Genomic DNA, 27,073 nt, shown 5'->3' with positions numbered 1-27,073 from the left:
TCACTACAAACAATCTACAAACAATAGAAAATAATGGAGGGGGCATAGAAACGCACGTGTGGAAGAATACTAATCGTGGCACAAGGAAAACCGAATTACTTTGATTTCCTGTTAGTGGAAAAAGTTAAACTTATTGAATTTCTAATTAGATGACGTATACAATTCGATTAGAAATTTTAAAGCCAAAAACACATGTAAAACAGGTTAAGTAGATTAGTTGATTTAAAATTTACGGAATTGGAATAAATGAAATCCTAACACTAAATAAAAAATTGATTGCAGAAATTAGTATTTTTTCAAAATAAATACGATTGGATTAAAACATTGCTGAATTTCTCAAAATTTTTTGAATATTTTATAAATATTAGAAAAAAAATTTCAGGTATTTTTAAAATTATACCTTTTCATTATTTTGTGTTCAATGAAATTGTCTGCAAATTGTCATTTCTTTTACTATTTTTTATTTATTTAAAAATTCCGAATGGTTGGCTATTTCAATGTTTTAAAATTTTTAATTATCCTAAAAAAGTAATTAAGATAAAATATATGACAAAAAGTTTACATAATCATAGAGGGTAGTTTATTAGGCGTATCTTTAAATTTTCTTTTAATTTCAAATATTTTCAAGTTATGTTTGTAATAAATTAAAAATATTTACAATGATTTCACTTTTATTTGACTACCAATAAAATTTTCAAACAGATTCCATGTTGTGGTATTGAATGGGTAAACTCGATCTCGATATTTCTGATGAAGAAGACTTAAATATAAACGAATCATACGCTAGTAATTACAATCAATGGAGAGAAAAGGAAGAACTTCAGAAATGTAAAAAATAAAAGCATAAATTAAACTCCTAGTAAAAGATCGTTACGGCAATCCTTCAGAAAATGAAACATCCTCTGAAACAGAAGATGACTGTGCCACACAATTGACTCCACAAGTTGACGAGGAATGGATGAGACTTTATGCAACTGCCAAGTTTTCCACAGCAGAACTCTACAACAAAGACCTTAAGTTTTTCGGTAATTTATTTTTTAACTAATTTTTAACATAGAAAAACAAAAAAGTGAAGGAAATGAACATAAACCCACCAAAAAACGTGAAAAGCCCCTGCTTTTCAAAGATTACGAAAGAAGGCGTATTTTGAAGGGAGAAGAACCTCAAGATGCTTACATGACGGAAATAGTGCCTGGATCCTATGTTGACGAACAAAATAAACTAAAGGAAAAGTCTATAAATTAATAATATTGTTTTTAGTATTAAACAATTTGTCGATGATAGCGACGATGATTTTTTGACCAAAAAAGAGCCAAATCAAGATAAAACCGTGTTTAATTTTTGAGTAAAGAAATTAGAATAAAGATGACGAAGAATATATAAAATTTCTAAAATCGGAGCGTCCAGATTGTTCTCGAAAATTCAGTCAGCTGGTTTTCTCAGTGTGTTTACTGTAGGAATCCTTAAGAGACTATTGGCAGTCCGAAAAAATATCTGAAAATGATAAATTTTTGAGAGATTATTTGCTTAATCGAAAGTATCTCGTGGATGAGGATGACAATGATACTGAATATAAACTAAATTCTTCTGACTCTGATTCCGCTGAGGAGGATAAGCAAGATGAATTCGAGAAAAATTATAACTTCAGGTTTGAAGAACCAGACGGTTGTCAGGTATACTTTTTTGCGCGTTCTATTCTATGATTGTCGTTATGTTTATTAGCGGCTAGATTAAGTGAATATTTTGTGACTAGTTTTAATTTATGATATTAATTTCTTTTACAGATTAAATCTTATCCACGGAAAATCACCGATTCTGTCCGTCCTGTGGATCACCGTCGAAGTGAAGCCCGTTTGAAAGCAAAGGAGAGGAAAGAAACAAGGGAAAATAAGAAAAGAGAAGAATTAAAACGACTCAGAAGTCTTCAGCGGAAAGAAGAAGCTGCGAAAGTATCCAAATTAAGGTCTCTCAGTGGAAATCAGAATTTTGACACGAGTCATGTGTTTGGAGATTTTGATCCAGAAGAACATGACCAACAAATGAATGTTTGGTTTCATTTTACTAATTTTAGGAAATTTTTGGTGATAATTTCTATAATATTCCTTTCAAAGAAAAAAAACCAAAATTTTCTTCTTCTGAAGATGAAGCGTTAGAAAATTTACAGAGCAAACGGGCACTTCGTAGAGAAGCTGTTAAAACTCGAATGATGGTCCCTGAGGATATAATTCCTCCACCTCCAAATAGATTTTCTTATAGAAATGTTTCGGAATGTGATTTCGGTCTATCACTCGAAGAAATTCTCAATGCGGATTATAAAGAGTTGAATCAGTGGGTTTCCTTAAAGAAGATGGTTCAGTATAGGACTGATGAAGAGGAGTATAATGATAAGAAGATGTACGAGAAACGACGGAAAAAACATAAGCTGAAGCGACATATATTTAAGTCATTGAAAGGGATTGAACAGAATCAAGAAGTTGATGATGCTGTTGGAAATGGCCAACATGATTCCACTATTGATGCTTCTCTGGTCAAGAATGAGTCAAATAATGCTGAAAAGAATATGAAAACAAAAAGAAAGATCAGTAATAATGGTGGGTTGAATGATGACCGTCTATTTGCTTATGGCTTTGATCCTAAGAAGTTTCGACATATACAGAATGCTAAAAAACGGAAAAAATCTTACCACGGTAGAGAGGTCGATACAAATTAAACTGTGCGATTTTATTTGAATTTTATCTCAATGAAAGTGTTATTTAGATAATAAAAACTGATTAGTCTTTTTCTTAGAATCGCTATTTTTAGTTTATTATACCTTTTACTGCAGTAGACTAGAATAACACGTACACGTATCAATAGGCAAAAAAATAAATATATTTGACGGGAATTGGTCTAAAAAATTGTTCACTATTAATAAAAACAAATAAGTAAATAAAATTTTTGTTCATGATCATATTGATTATGTATGTGACTGACGTGAAAAAACAGGGATCTAACAAATAATATTTGAATAATATTAAATTCTTGAATTTCACTTGAAAATTTTATTGCAATCAAAAGGGGATTAAAAGCTAATGAATGGAATTAATTAGTCTAAACGATTTTTAACAGGAAAAAGTTCAACAAAACAAAGTGGAGAAGGAGATAGAATTTGGCTACAAACTAATATTTAATTATTCGAATTTTGAGCTTTAGAATTCCTATTAATTCATTAATAATAAAAATAACAAACTTTCATACTTCTTAGACTATCTACAGTCCGACCGAATTAGGGCAGATCCCAGAGGTGGAGAACCGTCGGATTTTGGTAGAAAATCTCTCCACGATAATACTTCTGAATTCGATACGTAAGGTGCTGGCAAGCATTGCATTAACTCGAATGGAGGGTGTGGCGGATCTATACCTACCAGCAAGTCAAAAGGGTTTCGAAAAGAGAGGTCTACGGCAGACATTGTATGGAGCCACAAAAGATTCAAGAGAGCAACGACAATGTTGGGAATAGATTCTTCCAGAGCTTTCGACTCAATAAACTGGCAGAAATTAATGAATATTCCTGATCAAATATTGGATGAATCGTGGTTAGGACAATAAAACTATTATTTGTAAACAAAAGACTATCTGTGAGGACAGAAGGAGCAACTTCCTGCAGTTTCGAAACAATAGGGACACCAAAGAGTGATTCCCTTTCCCATTTACTATTCACCATATACCTTGAATCTCCACTCTTCGACTTCCGTAAATGCTATATAGAAGACATAGAAGAGACATATTATGGATTTTGTATCTCGGGATTTGACCGCACTCAAACATCTACTAGAAAATGCACCAGTGGAGTTTGAGAAATGATTTCTCTGTGTAAATGTAATCAAAACTGAAATTACGGAAATCAAAAGAGAAGACGGTATCACTCATGTAAGATGGAGACGTACTAATAAACTCGTCTCTTTAATATAAAACGCTGAAGATGTATTAAAGAGGAAAACACTAGCAAATGAAGCAATGGTCACACTAAAGAAAAAGATGGATAAGAACCAAAAGACTTAGAATTGACATGAGATGCAGGTTTACAACGCTGAGATATAAGGAAGTCTCTTCAACAAACTATTGAAACTAGATTCGTTCCTTAAAAATAACTAAGAAGCTTACTTTAATAGATTGGCCAAGTAGAATATTAATCAATAGTATCTACAATTATGTGTTCGAGAATGTGATAGATTGGTGGTGGAGGTAATTTAGACATGTACTAAGAATGAACCCGGACGCACCAGCTAACAAAGCGATAAAAAATTACTTTGACAGTTGCGACAAACCCTTCCACGGACGATTTAAATCGACATTTATAACTGCCTTAAACAAGGACCTAAATCCTGTGAAAAAATCTAAAAACAGGGGACAATCTGAATGAATTGAGATCACTCGCACTCGACAGAAGAAGATGAAAAAAAACTAAATCTAAAGATTGTTTTTTTGAGTGTTGGCCTATAAACATAATGGTTTTCGTGAAAGTGCCATAATAATAAATTGATATTGAACAACAAATTATCTGAAAGACAGATAATTAAAAAATACAAGATATACCATTTTCAGTTCAATTCTGACATTTTTAATATAATTTTTGATTTCTAGATGCCAGATATTTACGAGTATTATACGCCGTGATCGATAGTATCATTCTATGAGTGACATCTTCAGAGTCATCCAGCTGTGATTCAACTTTTTATGCCTTTTCCAAGTTTTATCATAGGTGCGTTTAGCTCGAAAAATTTTCGTGTATTCCGTTTTGTTATGATTGACTATAAAAACCATTTGGAAAATATTTTTGGTAGTGTTTCGATAATGTGCTAAAGGATTTCAGCATTGTCAAAGACGAAGTCAGCATAATCGGCATATATTATTTCGGTGTATTTACTACAAAAGATCTAAATCTCTAAGTGCTGCTTTTAGGTAGACGATAAACAAAATTAGGGACAGCGAGTCACACTGTAATATGTTTAAAAAAAGTTTGACACAGTTTTGCCAAGATTGATTACTAATTGAGTGTCTTGAAGGAGCTTTAAGATGATACTCATTTCGTCCTGATTTAAAAATGTTGTATTTTCACGAGTTTAATTCCGTAAACTGAATCGAATGCTCTGGATGTAAATTCTAAATATCTCGGTGCATTATTTGTATTTTTGACACAAGACAGCAGTCCATCTGTGTGTCCAATACAACATCATCAGCTTTCTAAAATGTTATTCAAAGCCATCACTCAGCTAATCGTTCTTAACCAACACATTGTTCACGGGACCCGGATACTTGTCATAATTATAAACTAACTTCCTGACGGCATAATGGCTGGGACAGTTTTCCTCTCCGAGCTTTACTTTTCAATAATTCCAAAAATTGTAAAAGTACATCGTTTAAATTGTTTTTTCCATTTTACAGCATAAATAGAGCAGAGATCCAAATTGACTCAAACCTGAGAACGCCTCTTATGGAGGGTATTAAAAAGTCAAAGAAACATGAATGGTCTTTAATTTTTTTATTAATTCTTAGAAATTGATTTAATGAGTAAAGAGATCATTAAATTTTAAAAATCAGAAACAAAAATTATTAAAATATTTCGACATGAATTTCTTGTGGAATTCCGAGCGAATACAATCATTAATGAATTCGGGCTTTGTTTTATTTGTCTCTTTTGCACAATTTTTAAAAACCACGTCATCATCCCATCTAAAATAACACAATCACAATACTTTGCCTTGACTCTAAAATCACTTTTCCCTTCCAAATCGCCTGAAAGTGAAATGAGGGGATTTCCCCGCATTATATTTTCATTCCTTATTTTCTGCTCCTCAAGCTCTTTCTCCATGTTCTGTAAACAGTGATCAAATTTTATTAAACCATTTTCTTGGCCTCTTCCATTCGTTCTTTTTTAATTTTATTAAGTTCTGACATTAACTGTGCTGTTTCATCTCCGTCAGAGGAATCGTCTGAATCAATCCCACCCTCGTCAATGGGATCATCTTCGTCCAAATTCACATCTTCCAACTTTAGCCTCTTCTCAGTGCCAAGAGTTTCTTCCAATTGGCCATCAATTTTATGTTTGTGGAATAATTCCTTCTCTTCTAATACTTGTTTCATGTCAATAGATTTCAAATCTTCTTTGCAAGATTGGCCTTTTTGACTAATATTTGTTAATTATTTGTACAATACCGAAATTTTAGCTTTAATTGGTGGCGACCAGGCCATTGGGTATTGGGTGGAATAGATAGGGGAACTAGAAAGTGCTTTTTTGAAGAAGTTGCAGGTTCTTTTTTCCATTTATCCTTTAGACAGGACAGCGGAAACACTGAATGAAGTAATTGTTTGACGCGTGCTTCCCGGCACCCATATCATTACTGATGGTTGGGCAGCCTATAGTGGGATTGCGCACATTGAAGGAGGGATTTATTCACATTCTGTGATAAATCACTCCGAAAATTTTGTTCACCCTTTGGACCGCTCCATCCATACTCAAAATATTGAAAACACATGGATGCGAGCGAAGAGAAAGCTAAAAAGGCAATTTGGTAAAACTCGTAAATTTATTTTAGGAACATCGCGTGCGTTATTTGAATCTTATTTGGACGAATTCACGTGGCGGACCTCGGTAGTTGATAAAGAGAAGATATTCCAAGACTTTCTGCTCCTAATAGTTAACAAATATGTTTTTTCGGCTTAATTTTTATTCTTAAAAAAATAGACAAATCCATTAAATTTGACTTAAATTAATAAAAAATGAAAAAATAATTAAAATCTATTGCTTATACGTCGAGATTTATACCATTCCTAAATTTGGAGATTACCGGGTTTTCAATTTCTTAGATTTCTCGATTCCATACTCCCTGCATAGATGTAGATGTACACATTTCACTACTTCGTTGTGTCGTCGTAAGTAGTCACTATTCAGCATAATCAATATTAGATAAGACTATTTAATATTAATAAAACTATAAATTTACTTTTAATTTTTGAAGTCTTCAGGTACTAATATAAAATCCTCATTTATAATAATATCTAGTGAATCACATAAATTTATATCCGATTCTAATAGATTTTTAAACTAATCCTGAACTATCCTTTGAAAAATTGGAAGTTATAACAAAGTTATAATGTTAACTATCTTCGATTTGCAAATAATATCATTATAAAAATGACGTTGAAATCGACTTTCCCAATTGTTTTGATTTGAATACTTTTTAAAATATCCTTCGAGACAATTTTAAATTTTTAACTATTTCTTAATTATTTTGTTATAGTATGGCAGGCTTCTCAAAATGTAATATACTTTTTATTGTACAATCTAGACTTTGGAAGACACGAAAAATTATTTATTCAAAGAATTTTTGACAACAAAAAATACCTATCATCACACAAAATATCAATTTTTTAAAAAGGAGCAGAACTTTACATTCACCATTTAAATCTTCGTCTTAATTTTTGGAGGGAATTACTTTGCGATCCTGGTAAAAAAGATTCTCTATTATTTGATTGATTTATACCACAGGTAAAAAATTCCTATGCAACCAAGATAAAATATTTTCTGTGAAAATAAAACTGTCAAAAATTTGTTATATTGGTGTTAATTTAAGCGGACTAGAATCGTAATTTGCACCAAAAATGAATATAATTTGTTTTAAGAAATCCAGGCTGATCAAATTACTAGTTTTTTGTTGTTAAAAATTTTCATCTGAACTTACTGATTTTTTATTCTGGGATTTTTCAATCATTGATTTTAAAATAATTTTTTTATATTTTGTAGAATTTATAAATCTTTCAAACGAATCAGTTTCCATTAATTTGAAAATATCTTTGCTAGCTTGATCAAAAATAAATCTAAAATCATTTACTTTAAAACATATTTAGATAATTTTTTATAAGAATAATTCGCATTTATAAAAAAATATTTATTATGTTACCGATGTGGTTTTTTCATTGAAGATTTAATTAAATTTCTAATTGTTGAACTGATATTTATTTCATATTTAGAATTTTCTTCAATGAATGCTCTTTAATAAATTATTTTATATTTTTACTTATATATTTTTTCTGCGGTAGATTCAAGCTGTGATTCGCTGATGAACTGGAAGAGATGACAGCTATACCAGAAGATCAAATTTTCTTGACTTTTTTCAAAGTGTAGAAACTCAAGAAAATTGATAATATAACTGTTCATGAATAACGCTGTCTTTAAATATTTTCCCATATGCAAAATTCGTTCTGTAATGTCTCGGCCGTATCCGCACAATCCACCATAAAATCGTTGTACTTCCAAGTTGTCTATATAATTCACCAAATCATTATTCCCGCGTGGAAATCCACTTTTGATTTGCTTTCGTATGCATTCAATCTAATTAATATTACTGATTTACTTCCGTACTTTTTGTACGGCTCTTCGTCTATTTCTACAGTTGACAAAGATTCATATGCTTGCAGAGGATTATCATCCCAAATCTATTTTTCTTTAGTCAATTTTTAACATATTTAGAATTAATAGACCATGCTTTTTTATCTTGAATTTTTGCTACTTTTTGCTCACTTTTAGTTTTATATTTTTTTCTAAAAATAGTTGTAATTTTACTTGTGATTTATTTTAACTTCATTAACAATACATTTCCAATTTGATTCGAATTCTCGGGTAATAAAATATAATCTAATATATACTCTTTAATAAATATATTATAATACATTTTCTCTGTCGTTCATTGAAACGCTGTGATACATGATTTTGTCCAACAAATAAATCACTGAAATGAAGAAATAATCATAAAATACTATAATCTTTTTTTGTATATCTTCGGTTATTACTGGGCCAATATGATTTTCTCTTAAAATGATTCAATTATTATTCACTTGAAATATGTAAATTTCGAGGTCATCTCTGAATTTGTCCGTTTTATTATAATTGACAGGGCAAATATATCCGTATTTGTAAAGGCTATTAGCAATGTTTTCACATTCAAATTTTGTTTCAGGCGCAAGAACAGCGTTTAGCCATTCTATTAGGTCACATCCTGTTAGAGTTTTGATACATATTTCACCTCGAAACGTGAATGGAATTTTTAGGAACCTCATTGTTCTGGTTTTAGCTTTCAAAATGCTTCCCGGTTCCATTGCTTGAGTCACTAATTCGTCATACTATGATTGGACTTTGCTTTAATTACTTTAAGGAAGTTAAGAGGATCGTTAAATATGGACATGTTGACGTGAATTCTTATTTTGAATTATTATTACGACTGTTTAAAAATTTATATTATTTTTTTAGGATTTATGTATTTAAACCAAAGAAATTAACAGTTAAATTAATTAAATTTTTCAATTTACTGATCCTCCCTGTAGAGGGACATCAACTTTAGTTATCCTCTTGCTATTATTTTTCCTTTCTTTGGAGTATTCGTTTTCTGTCACCTCATTTGTGTTATCATGTCTTCTCTTCTTATAATTGACTCCTCTTTGATAAGTGTTCCGCACTGCATAATTTTTGTTGAGAATCAATGTTTTAGTCATTACGTCTTCAAAACCATGTTTATATTCTACGAACATATTTCCTAACGTCTTTGATGGAATCGTTTGAATGTATGCCAGAACATTGTCTTTACTGATGAAAACGATTATCTATGATAAAAATCCTGTAGCACAAATAGATTAAGCAAAAAAGGGAATCACAATATTGGACGCTATTCAATGTTCGAAATTGGCGTGGGAAGAGATTACAGATATTTAAATACAATAAATAATAATAATAATTGTTTTATACGTTCAAACATAAACTTTCTTGTACTATTTTTTGCTCTTTTCGTATTATTTTCATGTTCAAGTAGTTGTGAGCAGTGTTCCCTCTAAGCGAGTGGTAGCTATGCGCGCTGGGCACATTGCATTGTGCAGCGTTATAAAGTGACGTGTGCAAAAAATTTTTGGGGGGGGAAAATTTTACAATTAAAAAACCAATGGTTAAAAAAATAGGTCTAGTCAATTGGATATTCTCTTCTGTTTTTATTTTGTATCCAAAATTTGTATACTCGATCAAGATCCACTGTATTCCCACTTGTTAAATAGAACTTGATTCGCATGATCATCTCCAAATGGTCAATCTCAAGTCTATTACGTAGTTTAGTTTTGATACAGTTCATCAAACTAAATCCACGTTCAGCATCAGCACTCGACGCTTGAATGTGCCACAAATATCCACAAATGTTGCAGTGGCTGAAAATTTTTTCTCCGCTAGTATATAGTAAATTACATCTTCAAATGTTTTCAAAGCACCAGAGTGCAGTTTTTCTTTTAAAATAAACTTGAGATCTGTATATTCCGACTGCAGTTTTATGAGTGGGACTTCTGAAGAGAGTAAATTTTCATATTTTTTCGCTAATTTAATTATCTCCTCTTTTCCAAATTCAAAGTTTGTCTGATTTTGAATTGCTTGAGTGTCAAATGCTACCCATTCTCTTAATTCGTCAGCTTGAAATCTTTCTTGTAAATGCAGATAAACATGCTCGATAAAGCATAGGATTTCATCTGTATTTGTATCTCCATAACCAGTTGTTGATAACAACATCTTCACACTGTCACTCCAGTAAATTTCATTTCCATCCAATATTGAGATTTCAGCTTCGAAATTTTTGCTCTGGCAAACTGTACAGCTTCTATGGTCGATATACAGCTTCTTTGGAAAACTGTGCACAAATCTGCTAATTCAGCCAAAATTTCATTAAGACAGTTAAAGCAACATGAATAAGAGGATTTTGAAGTTGTTTTAAGCAATATTTTGCAATCGGATCATTATCATCTTCAACCTGTTTCTTGAAATATTCAATTAAAATTGTGTAGTTTTTTATCAAAGCTTTAACAGCAAAATGCCGAGACATCCATCTCACTTCATTTAGTGACTTAAATCAGGGGTTCTCAACCTTTTTAGCTCAAGGGCCAAATCGATAATTAAGATTAGCTTCGCGGGCCGCACAAAAAATATTATATATATTTTTTATATTTTCAAGCCGGTAACTCGCTTGCAATCCGAAATGCAGCCACTACTGATGAGTAATGAGTTTTTGGACTCTTTTTTTCTTTTTTAATTTCCATTTCCTTTATGAAGAAATACAAGCTAAAAATTCTACAAAAGGCGTTGCAACTAAAAAGAAAGTATTATTTGTTTATTAAGTTTTTGAAATCCGAATAAGTAAAGTCGAAGAAGTTCGTAAAAGCTGACTCAAGTTATTATCCGTGAGTTTGTTACGATATTATTTTTTATTCGAATCATTTTACTAAATATTGATTCGCTAAATATGTAGATCCAAACATTGATATATTCATATATGCATTGTGTGTTATATTTTGGAATTTGTCTTGAGGAATTAATCGTAAAAATAATAATGGACGCATTTTTGAACAATGCCGCCAGTTCTATATCATGTTGTAAATTATGAGTTCTAGTTGAAACTTTGCAGGCGCATCCTTAATTTCCACGCTGAATGGAGTTGCGAATATTTTCATTAAAGGAAGGAATTCTTTAAAATTCTAAAAATTAAATTTATATAAATGTACCCCAAAACGTGCTTCAAATTGATTAATGAAATCATTAATTATGGATATGTTTAACCTTAAGAATGAATAATTAAATTTAAACATTATTAAAAAATTAAAAAAGTTAGTTGCTCTAGAGGGGCCGCAAAAAAAATCCTGGGGGCCACATGCGGCCCCGGGGCCGCATTTGAGAACCGCTGACTTAAATGAAACGACATCTTCAACAACAACATTAGCCAGGTCCTGAAATGCAGCTTTTTTTATACTTGATCGACTGAAAACAGTATAAACAGTCCGGAGTAATATTTCAATATTTTTCACAAGATTATTTTTTTTCCATGCATCATCGATCCCTAGATCTTGTCTGTGAACGACGCAATGTTGTTCAGTAAGATGAGGAACCTCAGCACGGATCAGTGATGCCACGCCATTTCTTCTCCCTAGCATAACGGATGCCCCATCTGATGTAAACATTACCATCTTTTGAAAATCAAGATTGTTTGTCATGTAGAATTTCTTGATTGCAATGAAAATAGATTTACTGTCACAACTTGTAAGTTTCATTATGCTAGCAAAAACTGTTTTGTGATAATTTGTCCCGTAGGACGATATTTAATATATATAATAAGCATTTTGGTTACGGATATATCTGTGCTTTCGTCCACAATGAGTGTATGGAACCGAGACTCTCTAATTTCCTGCATACATATCTCTTTGACCACGTAGTCGATGCATTCAACAAACTCAAATGCATAATTTTTACTTCGCCAGCTATCAGGAAGTTCTACATATTTTGCCATATGATCATGTATATTCATAACAGAAAGTAATGAAGCATTCATGGAGAGAGCCAAAATAACATTGTCAATGAGAATTTTCACTTTTTCAATTTTACTTCGTGCACGATCACTCATTTTGAATCTCATCTGTCGGTCATCCTTAGACTCTGTGAGCAAGCAGCTGATTCCAGTTCCTGCTCGAATTCTTCTTAATTTTATTATTGAATCTGAATGAATTTTATGGGTAATATGTCTCTTCAGATAATCCAATTTCCATATATCCCAGGTTTTTCCACTCGCAAAATCACAAGTCGCTTTAGCGTCGCCACATATTTTACAAACAACTCCGCAGTCTTCGGAAAAACTAAAAATATCACCCAGTTGCACATGTTGGGGAATTTTTGAATCTGGTGTTAAGGTTTCGACGTACTCTATCAACCATTCCGGCTTAAAAGAAGGAGAATTTTTCTTTATTTATTATTTATTTATTAAACACCAAGACCACAGTTAAGACCGAACTAATTAGCATGTGATCCCGACGCACTTTGACGGAGATCCTCCGGAAAGGTTCAATCCTATGCAAAGTGCATCGTCCTGCGACGACGATGTCCCAGGGGGTAGGAGAGCTATTGGTCCTTTTTCGGTGAGCATTAGGTGCCCCCTCGGCGTTTCCAAATCCAGTCGAAATCTCCAAGTGAATTTGGTGGACCACGTAACGCCTTTCTAAGGCCGGATAGGAAGGAGATCCCTTTTTGACATACTGTGTCGTGCCAGATGTACTCGTCACCTCACGGGCAAAGGAACTTCGACGAGATTAACCCCGACTCCAAAGTAGCCTCTTCTGGATTCGAACCCACGACGGCTGAATTCCAGTATCCAGGGCATACTCTTCAGCCAAGGGAATCACAATATTGGACGCTATTCAATGTTCGAAATTGGCGTGGGAAGAGATTACAGATATTTAAATACAATAAATCTATCTTAAGTCTCATATCAATATTATAGACACGTTTTCGTTTTGAAATGAAAATAAGAATATATAAATTCATATAAAAAATTAAAAAAAATAGCAATTTTTAATATTATACTTTCTACTGCGCAGAAAAAAATTTCGCTGCGCAGCAAGGTGCAAACTGCTGCGCGGCCGCGCACGCGCGCAGCTTAGAGGAAACACTGGTTGTGAGTGTTTAATTTAACACTTTTCATATCGTATAAGTAGAAAAAGAACTCTTTAACACTTTTCTTTAGTGAGATTTTCAAAATGGATTTTTTCCAAGTGGATTCATGTCGATTGTAGAATTTGTTGCAGTAGACCTAAGGCAAGGGTGGCCAACCTTTTCACCGACGATATTTTATAATTAAAAGTTAATGGGATTTTTGGCATTGTAATTATCTTGCGACTATTTAAAATTCTTGCTCATATGACCTTAGTGCTATTCTCATGCAATCCGCAAGATGGTTATCCGTTAAACGGGTCCTATATTGAAATTTATATATCGAAAACAATCGACTGGTTGGCCACCCCTGTCCTAAGGAATCTAATGAACAGGTATTTAATGCTTTTTCAGAAAAAAATCGATCGAATTGCTCAAAGGAAACTGTTTGGGAATCAATCATAACCGATTCTCTAATACTGTTGATTTTTATTGAAAAATAATAACCTTTGTTAGAAAAATAAGAGTTATGTATTAATTAACTAAGGTTAATTTTAGAATCAGGAGACTGCCAAACGGGTATCCCGGCTATGATGGTCACCAGGGGAGTCAATTCCTGAGACAGTATTACCAAGTCCGCATCAGAACCAAACTCTAAAGTTCCCTTGCGGTTTTGTATTCCCAAAACTTCTGCTGGATGTAACGTTGCTGTTTCAATTGCTTCTGCGGCAGTTAATTTTACAGAGTTGACAAGCATTTTAATCGACTTTGGAAGTGTGGTTACACTGATATCATTTTAAAACGATAAACCTTCCTGCCAGCGTGTTTGTCCCATGAACCGTCACTGACTCTCCTTTCAAATCAACGGTGACAGTTCCAAGCTGATGTGTTCCTTCAGCCAGTCCCATGGCGCTCATTGCATCCGTGACAGTGATAAATCCTTTGAATAAATAAATTTGTATTACCGTTAGGATTGCAGGAATGAGCCATTTTTATCGAAGCAGGATGTACGTGGATTCCGTCCGCGATAATCCCATAATATATCCTTTTAGAAAAGAGTGTGCTTCCGAGTAATCCAAAAATGCTTGGATTTCGATGATGAAACTAAAATACAGAAGTCATTCAACTGGGTTCATCGCATTGAATAAATGAGTAATCAATGACCCTCCATTGGCAACAAAATGAAGAGCTTCCTTCAATGATGCACTTGAATGTCCTTAGAGTTCACCACAGAAAATGGGAACCAATCGAAACCACGACATTCTTTTGAGTAAAGAATTCAAGCGTTTCGTCGGGACAAAGTTCGGCAGCCACAGTCACTATTGCCACGTTGGAGAGATCTTCTCCGTACGTCTTAATCACGGTCTCGAGATCAGCTTTTTCGATCACCAAATCTTTACGATGAGCGCCTGCCTTATTTTTGGCGATGAAAGGGCCTTCTAAGTGAATTCCTGAATTGAAGAATAATTTTAACCTAAAATTCCGGCTCCGTGGCTTCCACCATTTCTCTTAACAATTCGCGGAATCACCTTGGCTATATATTGACCTGCAAACGTATTTGTAGGTCTCTAATGAAGATGTAACTATTGTTGGACAAAAAGAGGTGACTCCATGACTCAATAGAAATTTGGAGACTTGATCAAGTTTGCCGTAGTAATCCGGGTGTGGAAAAGAGAAATCAATTCCAATAGCGCCTTGAATCATAACTGACAATTACCATTTATTTGGATATCAATAAATCCTGGGCAAATGATTGAAGACAAGCAGTCGATTTCTACATCGGCAGACTTTTTATGTTTTAAAAATAAAATTTTTGGATTAATGATAATTCCATTTTGTGTATATAAATCTCCTTTTTGAATTTGTTTGTCGTGATAAATTAAACAATTTTTATATCGAACGACTTTGTTATCATTCATTTTAAATTGTATCTACTCTGTATAGTTCTTAATATCTTTAATCCAATTTTTATAATTAAAATGCTAAAATTTAAATAAACTATAGTTATCATTAATTAGTGATTTTTCTCCTTTTAGAACAACTACTCCGCTAACTGGTAGATCCCGATACCTCTATTGTAGTAAGAAAGAAGACTTTTCGACAAATCAACTGGCATTCTCAGTCTCTCTCTTTTCGCGATAAGACGATTTTTATAATTTTGAGTTATAATTTTTGTATTTAATTAAACAAAAAACTAGAGTTTGATAGAACGACTAAAAATCGTTAACGATAAATTATGAACAACTAAAAATACATTTCATAGTAATACATAAAATATATTTTGAATAAAACGGCGACATAATTGTGCATCTCGCTTCAAGGGTTGGATTCGGAGATTAATTCTAATTGATAGGAATCTTATAAAACTGAAATGTCCGAATTCCATTTTATGAGAGACATTTTATTTCGAATAAAACTGACACCAGTTACTTTAAGAAAAGTCGTCTTCGGTCAAGTAGAGGTGCCAATTTTAAAATATTTCGTAATAGAACGAGGAGTCAAAATAGACAGCGGAAATATAATTTCTGATAAATTTCTCTCCGAAACTGCTTTGAAAAAATCCGGTTTTTATTTGTATTTATGTTCCAGATGAATTTAGACCGAACTAAGCATTGAGGATGTTATAAAAATAATTTAAACCAACAAAAGGGTCCGCCAGAGTATAATTCGAGCTAAATTCATTTTCGAAATAAAAAGAGAAAAGGCCTCTCGTAGAAAGAATACAAAAAATATATTTATTGGATCAGGTAGGCTCAATTATCCATAAGTCATGTGTAATTAAATTTTGAGAAGATACATCGCTCGCAAAAAAATTGATCAAAAGTCAAAATAAAATAAAGAATAAAGATCTTTTTTAGAATAGTAATATCAATAACACTACAATTTCAGGTTAAAAGTGAACTCAAGGTAAAATTCTTACATTCTCAATTGCTTTTTAAAAAAGTATTCAAACTAAGTTTTATATAAAACGGGAAGGAGGTCGTGAAGAAATCTCAATGCTATTCTTTTTTTATTTTAGGAGCTACAGAACATTTTAGGCGAGGAAAAATTACAAGTGATATGGGGAAGATGTCACTGTATAATGAAATTGAAACATACTTTTTTAGAATAACATTCTTTTTGTAAACATAATTTTATGTGCTATTGACGGCGCTGCTTCTACGATTGGCAAATAAAGAGGATGTTTGGAATATTTAAAATGTCGCGTACCATTTATTTTCACAATTACACCGGCAACATTTAATTGCCAATAATTTTGGAGGTCGTCTTTTTAATTCTCTTTCTGTGAGAATTTTATTAAAATACTAGCTCGGCAGCTTGCTTCGCTCACCGCGACCTAGCTCCTACGGAGGGTCTGTTTCATCAAACAACTATAACTAAAATAAGTCAAAATTCGTGGGATATAAACATACTCACCTCTATACTTCCATGTTAATATCGTCGCTTCTATTACGTTAGCCATCAAATTTTTAATAATTAACCTCTTTCCGTTGCATAATTTAGGTGGCACAGGATTTTTTAATTTTTTTGCGTTTTCATTTTTGGATTTTGTGGTATCTTGTTTCCTGTTTAGTTTTTATTTTGTTATTGCTGAGCGAGGGGAAGTTTTTGATACACAAACAGACTAATCAAACATTCCAATAAAACACACCAATCAACACATCAATTAAAAGGATAGCTACAATAGACAGAGAAGCACCAGCCAAAAAAGAGACACGCAAAGAAGAACCGGACAACATAATGTGAAGTTAAGCATAAACAGTTTAAATTAATTACCTTAAGCTGAGCTTTCTTGTCTTCAGCTTCGTTTTCCCTCCTTCGGTTATCTATTGATAAAATTATTTTTGAATAGTTAAAAGGATTAGGAAAAGAGACATAGCAAAAATAAATTCTATCTTAACGAAAAACTTAAATAAATAGTTAATATTTTTACGAAAATTCTTCTAATTGCGCTGTCAATTGGTGGTCAATTGTGTTAATGATTGTGCTATTGTGGTTATAACTTTTAAGATTTTTTTAAATCTGTTAATTGTACACTCTGTCGAGTTTGGTGGGAAGGTTTAAAGGACCTCATTATCTGAGTCGAGGACATGGGTGTTGTTCGTGTTGTTCATTTTAACTAAAATCTAGAAAATATATTTTTTTAATTTTTTAGGTGGGAAGGTTTAAGGGACCTCGTCGTTGAAGATATTCTTGATATGTTAGTTTTTTGAATGGAAGATTTTTGGAGAACCTCAACATTTTTGGAAAAAAGAATTTTGACAATTATAATCGAATAAGATTTTGACAATTTATTTGTACTTTGCCATTTTAAAGTTGGTGACCGCAGACAGACAGACACACACCATATCATTTTATTATTAAGATGATAAAATTGACATCGATTTGTTTACTTGACTAAGATGCTTTTTGCAGGTCTTTGGCGTAGAGATCCATGAGTATATTTGTCTAGTCTGTGAACGTAGCAGCCCGATAGTTTTCATTTTTTTCAGAATCCTAGTGACTTGGTATCGGTTTTCTGTTAGGATGTAATTTGGGTGTTTAGTTTTTTTAATATTTAGTCGCAAAACTCTGTATCGAAGTACAGGATGAATTTGTTGAGATAAAAGAGTTATTTTTAAATTTAGCGTAACTAGATTTTATTTCACAAATTAATTTAATTACTTTCGGTAAAAAGTTATATGAGTCTCAAAGAAGTAGGGAATTTTTATTTTTATTTGTGAATATTTTATTTGCAAAAATAATAGATTCTAGACTTTCCTCTGGGGACAAAACTGACCATTTAATGAAAATCTGGATTCTACTGAATTCATAGTCGTTGGGATTTTACAACAAGACAATGTCCAACTTGGTTTAACAATTATGAAGATCAATAATGATACGCCCTACGAGATCAATGTTAATAGACTAGCCATCTTTGGAAAACTAATAAAACCAAATGAAAATTAAAGTAACAATTTATTTTATGAAGATTTCAATACAAGATTTCCTTGTATCTCTAATATCTATTTAGAGGGAGAAAAATCAACATTATTCATTGCAATGAGGCAACTGTGTCATATAAAGCAAAATTTGAACTTTATTGTATTAATTTTGAACGTAGCAGAGGATAAGAGAAGCTCCGGACGCCTCCCTCGACATAGTCAAGCGAACTCCAGAAACAAGCAGAAGGAGAAACGATCATCGAGAACGGACATGGCTTTTTCACGCATATCAATAGCCATCTTGCGTTTTTGGGAATTGGCATTCCATCTTATTCTCTGCTGCTAATTAATTACTCGTTTTCTCTGCTTAATATTTAACAATTTACATGATTCTTTCTTTTTAAACATTATGCATTTTTGTTTAGTTAAAAAATGTTAAACGTAACAAGTTATCATAATTTCCAAATTTATTAAAAATACAAAATATTCTTGAGGACGAAGATTTACAAGTTTATATACAGTGAACAAAAATAAAAACTGAACATGCTTTTTCTTATAATTTTACAATGGGACAATATTATAAATATGTCTCAAATTTATTCAGTTTTTTAAGAAACATATATTTATGCACTTTTTTATGAAATCGAAAATTCAAAACCAAAAAAACCTGAACAAATTTAATTTACTTAAATATATCAAAGAAAAAGTTTTATTTTTTAAATTCGTTATGCACCCAAAATATTTTTGGGAAAGAGTTATTTTCAGCGATGAAAGTAAATTTAACATGTACAATAGTTACGGAAAAACTTTTGAATTGAGAAATTGCAAGGAAAAATATTTAACAAATAATGTGACAAAAACAGTAAATTTTGGTAAAGGAACTATTATGGTATGGTGTTCCATAAGCATAAATGGATTCAGTAATTTGGTTTGGATAAAAGAGAAAATTGATTGAGCTTTGTATGTTAACATACTAACGAATAATCTTATCTCATTTTTGAACAAAATAGAACCTAAAGATTCTATTTACCAACAGGACAATGATCCAAAACATATTTTGTAAATAGCAAAGCGCTGTTTCAAGTAAATAATATCGAATTGCCTGCACAAAGCCCAGATTTAAACTTCGTGGAGAAGGTTTGGGCTATTATTAAAGAAAAAATCAAATAAAGAAAATTTTTGTAAAAGGAAATATATTTGCAGAAACATCATCCATTTGGAATGAACTTTAAACAAAATCAAATTCCCTAATCTGTAGACGAAAAGTTAATTTTGTGTTTTTTGATAAAAAAGAATGAAAAGCGTGGTAAATGATATTATAAAGTACAAGTCATTTTTATTATGGAGTACATGATTGTTTTTTAAGTTTCAGGAACGATTAATGGAATAGCTTTAAATACAGAATTTAGATTATCGAGAAGTGTGATTATGTTTGAGTACTTTAATGTTTATTCTACTTTATGTAAAAACTAAACGGATTTATTGTTATGAACAAATCACAAGATCTTTGAAAGAGTAATTTTCTACCTGTAAATAATTTCTGTCATTTATTTTAAATTATACATAATTTATTATTTATCAATAAGAAAGTTAAGAATTTTTTTAAATAATAAAAATTATAATTGTAAAATAAATTATTTAAACACGTTCTAGAATGAGCGATGTTGTTAAGTATTTTGTAACATATGCTTATTTTATAGAAATGAAAAGGAAAAGCCAATTCCAGAAACTATATTAAAAAAACGTAAAGCTTATGAAAAAAATCGCAAACAAGAAAAAATTCTAAAAGCAGAGAGAAGACTAGTTTCTTATTAAAAAATAATAAATAAATTAGAAATTAAAAGAAAATAACAAAGCAACTCTAAGAAGGGCCAAAAATTTCTTTGTGAGTTACAAATCAATGGAAGATAGTAAAAGAGCTTTTTTCCGAAACGCTAAAAAAGAATCTAAAACCTTAGTAAAGGATGAGAAAGGTCTTGTTTTTGTAGCTCGAATAAAAAAGTATTATATTTATGATTATATAAAGTTTTAAAAAATGCCCCTTAAAAACGAAAAAAATATTAAAGTTACTGCGTTTGGAGAAAGTCAACGATGGAATGTTTTTAAGTCTCAATCGACCAACAATGCTCATACTTAAATTTGCTCAGTCTCACATTGTGTGGGGGAGTCCTTCCCTGACGACTGTCCGTAATCTTCTATATAAACGTGGTGCTGCAATGATTGACGACAGAATTGTTCCCTTAACTTCGAATGCAATGATTGAGGAGTCTTTGGGTTCATTCGAATTTTAATGTTTAGGTAAGTTTGATATATTGTGCATGGAGGATCTCGTTCACGAGATTTACTCGGTTGGACCTAATTTTAAAGCAGTAATTACTTTTTTGGCTCCATTTGGACTGATTTTACCGCGTGATAATCTCCTTAGAAATCCAGACCATTTTCGGAAGAGTTTTCCATTTGGTGATCAGGGAGAAGCCATCAACGAATTAGTTGAGAATATGATTTAATTTTATTTACTACTTTTTAGTATTAAACTTCGTTTTTTAATTTAATCAAATGGGAAGGAAATAATGAAAACGCTTACGAATAAATTACTATTTCCCTTTAACTTTCACATATTTTCACACGTCGTTTTTTGTGACTTGTATCTAGTAAAGAGGGTGTTCAGAATTTTTTTGTTTTTGTTGGCTTCTATAATTTTTGTAAGAATTGTATGATATAAAGATACAATATATTTTGCGATGATTTCAATCCAGTTTCTTAAGTGCAAGTAAAATAAGTCTCCAGTTATTAGATCCGTTTAAGCAAGAAATAAAATATATACTGAATATTTTAAAGTTTCGAAAAAGTCCCACTTGATTTTGTTTTGGAATATAAATAGTTAATTTTATCATCTGTATTTGTAACATTTTAATGTTGGGAATAAACTATATACTGTAAAATCTGTCACCACAATTTTTGCAAAAATTAATTTTATTCTAAGAAGTCTCGACAAATATTTTTTGCTTACCACATTTTAATTTTTTGATTGAACAATTTATTCAATAAACTCATTTTCATCACACTAGACTTAACATAATGAAGCGCAAAAGGTTTGTAACTAGTGAAAAGCGTCGTATTATTGCCTAAATCTATCGAAAGTAAAGTCCAGCGACGATAAGATCGATAATTAGAATGTAACGAAAAGATTCTTTCATGAATGAGAATTAAAAATTCTTAAAAAGAATAAATGAAACAAATTCTTTGAGAGAGCCACAATACTTCACGTCTTTTATTTTCTCGGGAATCTATTTTTCTCTGAGATTATTAATGCAATTGGAAGTGAATTTTTTTTTGATCCCGGAGAAGATGTATCAGTTAGGAAATCATCCATACTCTAACTTTCTTCTGAGATTTCGCGTTGAAAGTTAGGTACGTCGCGGACTCTCCAGAAAGATAATTCTAGAGAAAAACGTTTTTTTCAGATGGCACCTAATCTGTTCTTTTTCTATCATTGTTATCGAGTTCGACTGGTTTCAAAATTGATGGGAATTTTTCTTATCTTTTTATTACTCAAATGAGGATAGATCGATTTAAGATTACTATTATTAATTTGTCATGGATACGATATTTATAACGATATAAACATAACTACACGTACTAATATTAGTCATGGAGTTTGATTTGCACAGAAAAGATTATAACGTTGACGGTGATATTCGTGAGTTACAAAAACAAATAAATAAAAGAAATCAGGTTAGTGATTTAATCTAACACATTACAGAATGCTGAAAATAAATCAGCCCTATTTCGAGAAATCGAAAAGCTAGACATAACCTGTATTCGTAAAAGCTTCACGGTGGCCGAGCTAACTTCAGACGAGTTTATTGATATTTACAAAACCTTGATTGAATATTTCCAAAATCAAGATATACAAAACTCGTTAAATTTAATTAAAAAAGTAATAACTATTTTTATATAGTTTAGTTTATGAAAGATAATCCCGGTGTACAACTTGAAGTTATAAAATCTAACAAAAAAGAAAATATTTTACATATGGCACTAAAATATGAATTGAGAGAAGTCGCAAAATATCTTATAGAAATTGGAAGCAACAAACTCCTCAAGGGAAAATTTAAATTTCTAGTTAGTATAGAAATAATAAATTTAAGTTAGATAATATTGAGTCTAAGCGAAATGCATTTCATCAACTTGCAATTTCCGGTGACGTCGAGCTCGCACAAGCATTAATAAATAGACTTTCTAGTTGCGACGTAAAAAAAATATTGGAAATGGAAATGCTCATGGAATCAGAAGGTCAGCGACCGAGGAGTCTAAAACCAATACATTTGGCTTGTTATTTCGGGAATTTAAATTTCTTGAAATTTCTCGTGAATTTGAAAGTGGACATAAACAGCGTAAACAGCAAAAACGACACCCCTATTCTATTTGCAACTAGAAACAATCACATAGACGTTGTTCAGTATACATCTGATAACTATTTTAGATTTCTTTTGCGAAATAAAGCATCAGTTGATATTGAGAATGACAAGGGGTCAACGCCACTATACTGGGCAGTGAGATATCAATATGAGGATCTAGTAAAGTTGCTTGTTTGCGATGGAAAAGCCATGGTGTCAACTAGAAGAAAGTTAGGCTTGGAGACTCCAATCACGATGGCCACGTCTTTGGGAAATTTGGAAATCCTTAAAACTCTTATAGAGAATGGAGCTGATGTAAACACAAAAATAAAATATGGAATGAAACCCATTCATGTCGCTGCCTATTTTGGGCATTTAGAGTTGACAGATTACCTAGTGAATTACAATATTTCATTGGAAGATGACGATGATTTTGGTAATACGCCTCTCCTTATCTCCGTTCAGCAAAGAAAACTTGATGTTTTTGCACATTTGCTCACTTTGGGAGCAAACGGCTCACATCGTAATAAAAGAGGAAAAGATGCGTGGACATATGCAATGGAATTGGAAAATGACAAATACCTGTTGGTGTTGTTAAAGTTTTATGGACACTGGATTGAAGAAAACAAAACTGCTCGATCCAGTGGAACTTTTTCAGGTTCGACGTACCCTCTTCATCTTGCTGCTTCTAAAGGAGCAACAAAATATCTTCGAATGCTGTTTGAATCTAAATTGAAATTTAACGAAAAAGATTCTCTCGGAAATACTTTTATTCATACGGCTGCTTTCGCGAATCAGGCATATTTTATCTCGACTCGTTATTTACGCTTTAGGACGAAATATTGACCGAGTTTATCAATTCTCAAAATATCGATTTAAAAAATGTTGACGGAAATACTCCTCTTCATCTAGCATTTATTTCTGGGTCGAATGAAGCAGCATCTATTCTTCTAAAAAAGTCAACTTTATCAATTAAAAATAAAAACGGCGAAACAGCTCTTCATTGTGCATTCAAATCAAAGAAAACAAGCAAAGAATTGCTCGAAACCCTTGTCGACCAATCAGTAAAAATGAGTTCGTATTTGGTCATTGAAGAGCCTGATAGTAGCGGTAATACTATTTTACATTTGATTTCCCAAAGTGGAAGGATAGAACTTTTTAATTTTTTCAACTTACTAAAAATAAATCGTCAGAATAAAGAAGGAAATTCAGAACTGCACGTAGCACTGATGAATGGAAATTTGATCCTATTTGACAAAATATTAACGACTTTCAACACACAACTTGATCTTAATCTTCAAAACAAAATGGGAAAATCTTTACTTCATATAGCCGTGGAAAAGAATTATAGCTTGGAACTCGTGAAACTGATACTAAATGGTGCCAATTTGGCAGTTCAAGATTTAATTGGAAATAATGTCATTCACGAACTAATTTTAATGGCATCTAATGGAAAATGTGCAGAAAGTATTCATTTATTTAGAGAAATTGTATCTCATGCAGTAGAATGGTGGTGTCTGTACAAATGTGTGTCCATTCCCGACCAAATATTACCTATTTATAGAATTTACAAAAAGCATTCTCTTTCATTCCTAATGTATGAAACATTTAATGTACAAAATATGAATCCGGTAATATATGCAGCTTCCCTGGGTTCTGAAACTATGCTTAGAGAGTTTCTAAACCTTGAAGGTGTAAACAAATTCACTTGTACCGATTATACAGTCTATGATATAACTAATATTTCTCCTAATACAAAAAAAATACATGGAAATATGAAAACAAAAAACAAAGTGGATACAAAGTCTCTGCTATATTATGTTACGAAACTTGACGATTTATCTGTGGCGACAAGAATTCTCAATATTCAGCCTATATATAAAGTTGCCAAAAACTACTGGAATCCATATCAAAAGATATATATTTTTTTGCTATTGATACATCTAACGCATATGAGTTTATACAGTTATTACGCGATCAATAACCTTCCTAAAGGCTCCAACAATTATTCTTCAAATTTGCTATTTTGCTTATTTTTAATTTGGCCTGTTCTTATTTCAATTTACAATATACTGAGGTTGATGACTTCAGTAATTTCTCGTTCCAAAGGAGCCAAAGAAAATTTATTTAAAAAAAGATATTCAAGTATTGTTACTTCAATGGCAATCGGAATACTTAGCTTTTTTGTTTCATCTTATTGTACGTCAATTTTATGGTCTTCTACTGCTTTTATTTGGTTCGGCTTATTTATCAATAGAAATGAATACCAAGTCCATTTTTTGGCGTTGACTTTAATCTTAGGATGGCTCGATACCTTGCATTTCACACGGGGATTCCAATCTATTCATCATTTTTCTTTGATGTTAAAAAGCATGATTATTTACGATATATCCAAATTTATAATAGTCTTTATAACCGTCCTTATTGGATTCTCTTTCACAATTCGGACACTTACTAGAGAATCAACGGTCATCTCAACAACGACTGAAAATTCTTTTGATTCTATTTTTCAAACATTTTTGTGGATGGTGGGCATGGGGGATTTCTTTTCATTAACAGATCTTGACGGACTCAGCAATAATAAAGGACTTTGGGTTAAAATTTCTTACATATCGTTTATTATTTTTGCTGGGGTGATCCTCTTAAACATGCTGATAGCAATGATGAATGAATCATACACTGCTTTTAGCCGAGGACTAGGATGGAAAGTAAGCAATTTATTTTGTTTCTTTAGGTAAGAGCCATAAAATTTGCAATTGAATTGGAAAGTGTGACAATTTTGTCTGGAATTCTGAACTTGATTAAGAAAAAAAATAACAAAAAAATCACGCTAAATGAAGATGGAAATTACTATTTGTATGTCAGACCATCTTCATTAAATAAATGGCATCAGCTTGGAACAACTAACTCTTTGGAAGAAAATGTGAAAATTCTTGCAAATGGCCTTAAGCAACTAAATAGCAAATTTACATATGTCGAGGATGAACTCCAACGAATTTCTAAAAAAATATTTCAAACTGATTTAAATTCTAACTAAAGATTTATTAAATAATTTTATTAATTAAGTGGAGTCTTTTATTATAATTTCGTCGAGACGTCAGGAATACAAGGACTTTCTACTCAAAGCCTGCTCCGCCACATCAAGTTACTTTTGAAGAGGGACATTATTGTAAATTTCGACAGATTGAAGAATCATCCTTTACCACTTGTCCAAATCAAAAATTCAATAATAATTAAGAACTCATTAAAAAATTAATTAGTTTTATTTATGAGAAATGTGACTCTATTTCTTTTGAGAGTTGAAAGAAAGAATAAGTGCTTTTGAAAAATCACTTCTTCATACACCTCAAATCAAAAAAGAACGTGCTTGGTTACGCCAATACAATTCTTCAATCAAAATATCAAAAATTTTGGACAGCTTATAGGAAAATAACTGGAACTCAAACGAAGGCTGAAGTAATTTGCTTGCGACTTCCGGGAGGATCCCTGTCTAGTCAAAAAATACTACCAAACTTTTCCACAATCAACTCGCAACTGTCCTGAGCATCTTTCAGCAAACTATGCAAGCATATTGAGACTTCGCCCGATTACTGATTCTGAGAAGGAAAGCAATAAGAACAGCCAAAAATGCGGCCCCAGAGTATGAAAAGATTCCAATGGCCTGTTTTAGGCACCTACCAATTTTTTTGGTGTCTTTGCCCACAAACCTTTTCAATTCAAGCCTGAAAAGAGAATACGTTACAAAATCATGGAAAAAAAACTGAAGTTCAAATGATTCAAAAGAACAAATTAACAACAGGGATGGTAGAGATTTAATCAGCCGTCATAGTATTCGAAATAGATGGAGGGAGTACGCAGAATAATTTTATACATTTGAATACAAAACATCGACACCTCATCGTGGAACGTTCTCGATCTTTCTAAACCCCAAAGAATAATCAAGACAGTGATTTTATATGGGCAGTAAATGAATTACCTTGCAAAAAGGCTCCTGGGTCGGACAATATTTTAAGACCATTCCTTTATCTGCAATTACAATCTTATTCAAGAAAATCTGGAAAACTTGCATTTAGCCTTCGGAATGGAAGAAACCAATATTTGTTTTGTTGCCTAAAAAGGGTGAAAGCAAAGTATGTTCAAATTACCGAGCAATTGCTCTCATACCTCACGTTAGCAAAACACTAATTTCAGAAAGAATTCTATCCATTAATCAAACTGGTTTAGATGTGTTAGTGGTACGGGAGACCAAATCTCTAGCCTCCGGTGTATTGTGA

The 27,073-nt window shown here is 32.0% G+C and overlaps 2 protein-coding genes and 1 long non-coding RNA gene across 3 annotated transcripts; all 3 read left to right on the top strand.

Moving 5' to 3' along the window:
* The first annotated feature begins 724 nt into the window (after positions 1-724).
* On the top strand, positions 725-1,204 carry LOC115231170. Its single transcript, XR_003883496.2, has 3 exons — positions 725-828; positions 861-1,025; positions 1,058-1,204. It is a non-coding gene; the product is annotated as an uncharacterized LOC115231170 (long non-coding RNA).
* Positions 1,205-2,206: 1,002 nt separating this feature from the next.
* Positions 2,207-2,710, top strand: LOC115231169 (protein KRI1 homolog). The gene has a single exon (XM_029801249.1). It carries the CDS (start codon positions 2,207-2,209, stop codon positions 2,708-2,710), a length of 504 nt encoding a protein of 167 aa, XP_029657109.1.
* A 19,960-nt stretch (positions 2,711-22,670) lies between these two features.
* LOC115231168 (transient receptor potential cation channel subfamily V member 1-like) lies at positions 22,671-27,073 on the top strand. Its single transcript, XM_036499976.1, has 3 exons — positions 22,671-23,597; positions 23,633-25,507; positions 26,873-27,073. The coding sequence occupies exons 1-3, from the start codon at positions 22,671-22,673 to the stop codon at positions 27,071-27,073; spliced, it is 3,003 nt and encodes a 1,000-aa protein (XP_036355869.1).

Source organism: Octopus sinensis, unplaced genomic scaffold, assembly GCF_006345805.1.
Source record: "Octopus sinensis unplaced genomic scaffold, ASM634580v1 Contig17680, whole genome shotgun sequence".
NCBI lineage: Eukaryota > Metazoa > Mollusca > Cephalopoda > Octopoda > Octopodidae > Octopus > Octopus sinensis.
This window is presented reverse-complemented; position numbering and strand designations above follow the sequence as displayed.

Coding starts and splice junctions, on each gene's coding strand:
- LOC115231169 (XM_029801249.1), top strand. CDS start 2,207: ATGGTCCCTGAGGATATAATTCCTCCACCTCCAAATAGATTTTCTTAT.
- LOC115231168 (XM_036499976.1), top strand. CDS start 22,671: ATGGAAATGCTCATGGAATCAGAAGGTCAGCGACCGAGGAGTCTAAAA. Junction 23,598..23,632: donor CGGCTGCTTTCGCGAATCAG/GCATATTTTATC, acceptor TTTACGCTTTAG/GACGAAATATTGACCGAGTT. Junction 25,508..26,872: donor GCCGAGGACTAGGATGGAAA/GTAAGCAATTTA, acceptor ACTTGCATTTAG/CCTTCGGAATGGAAGAAACC.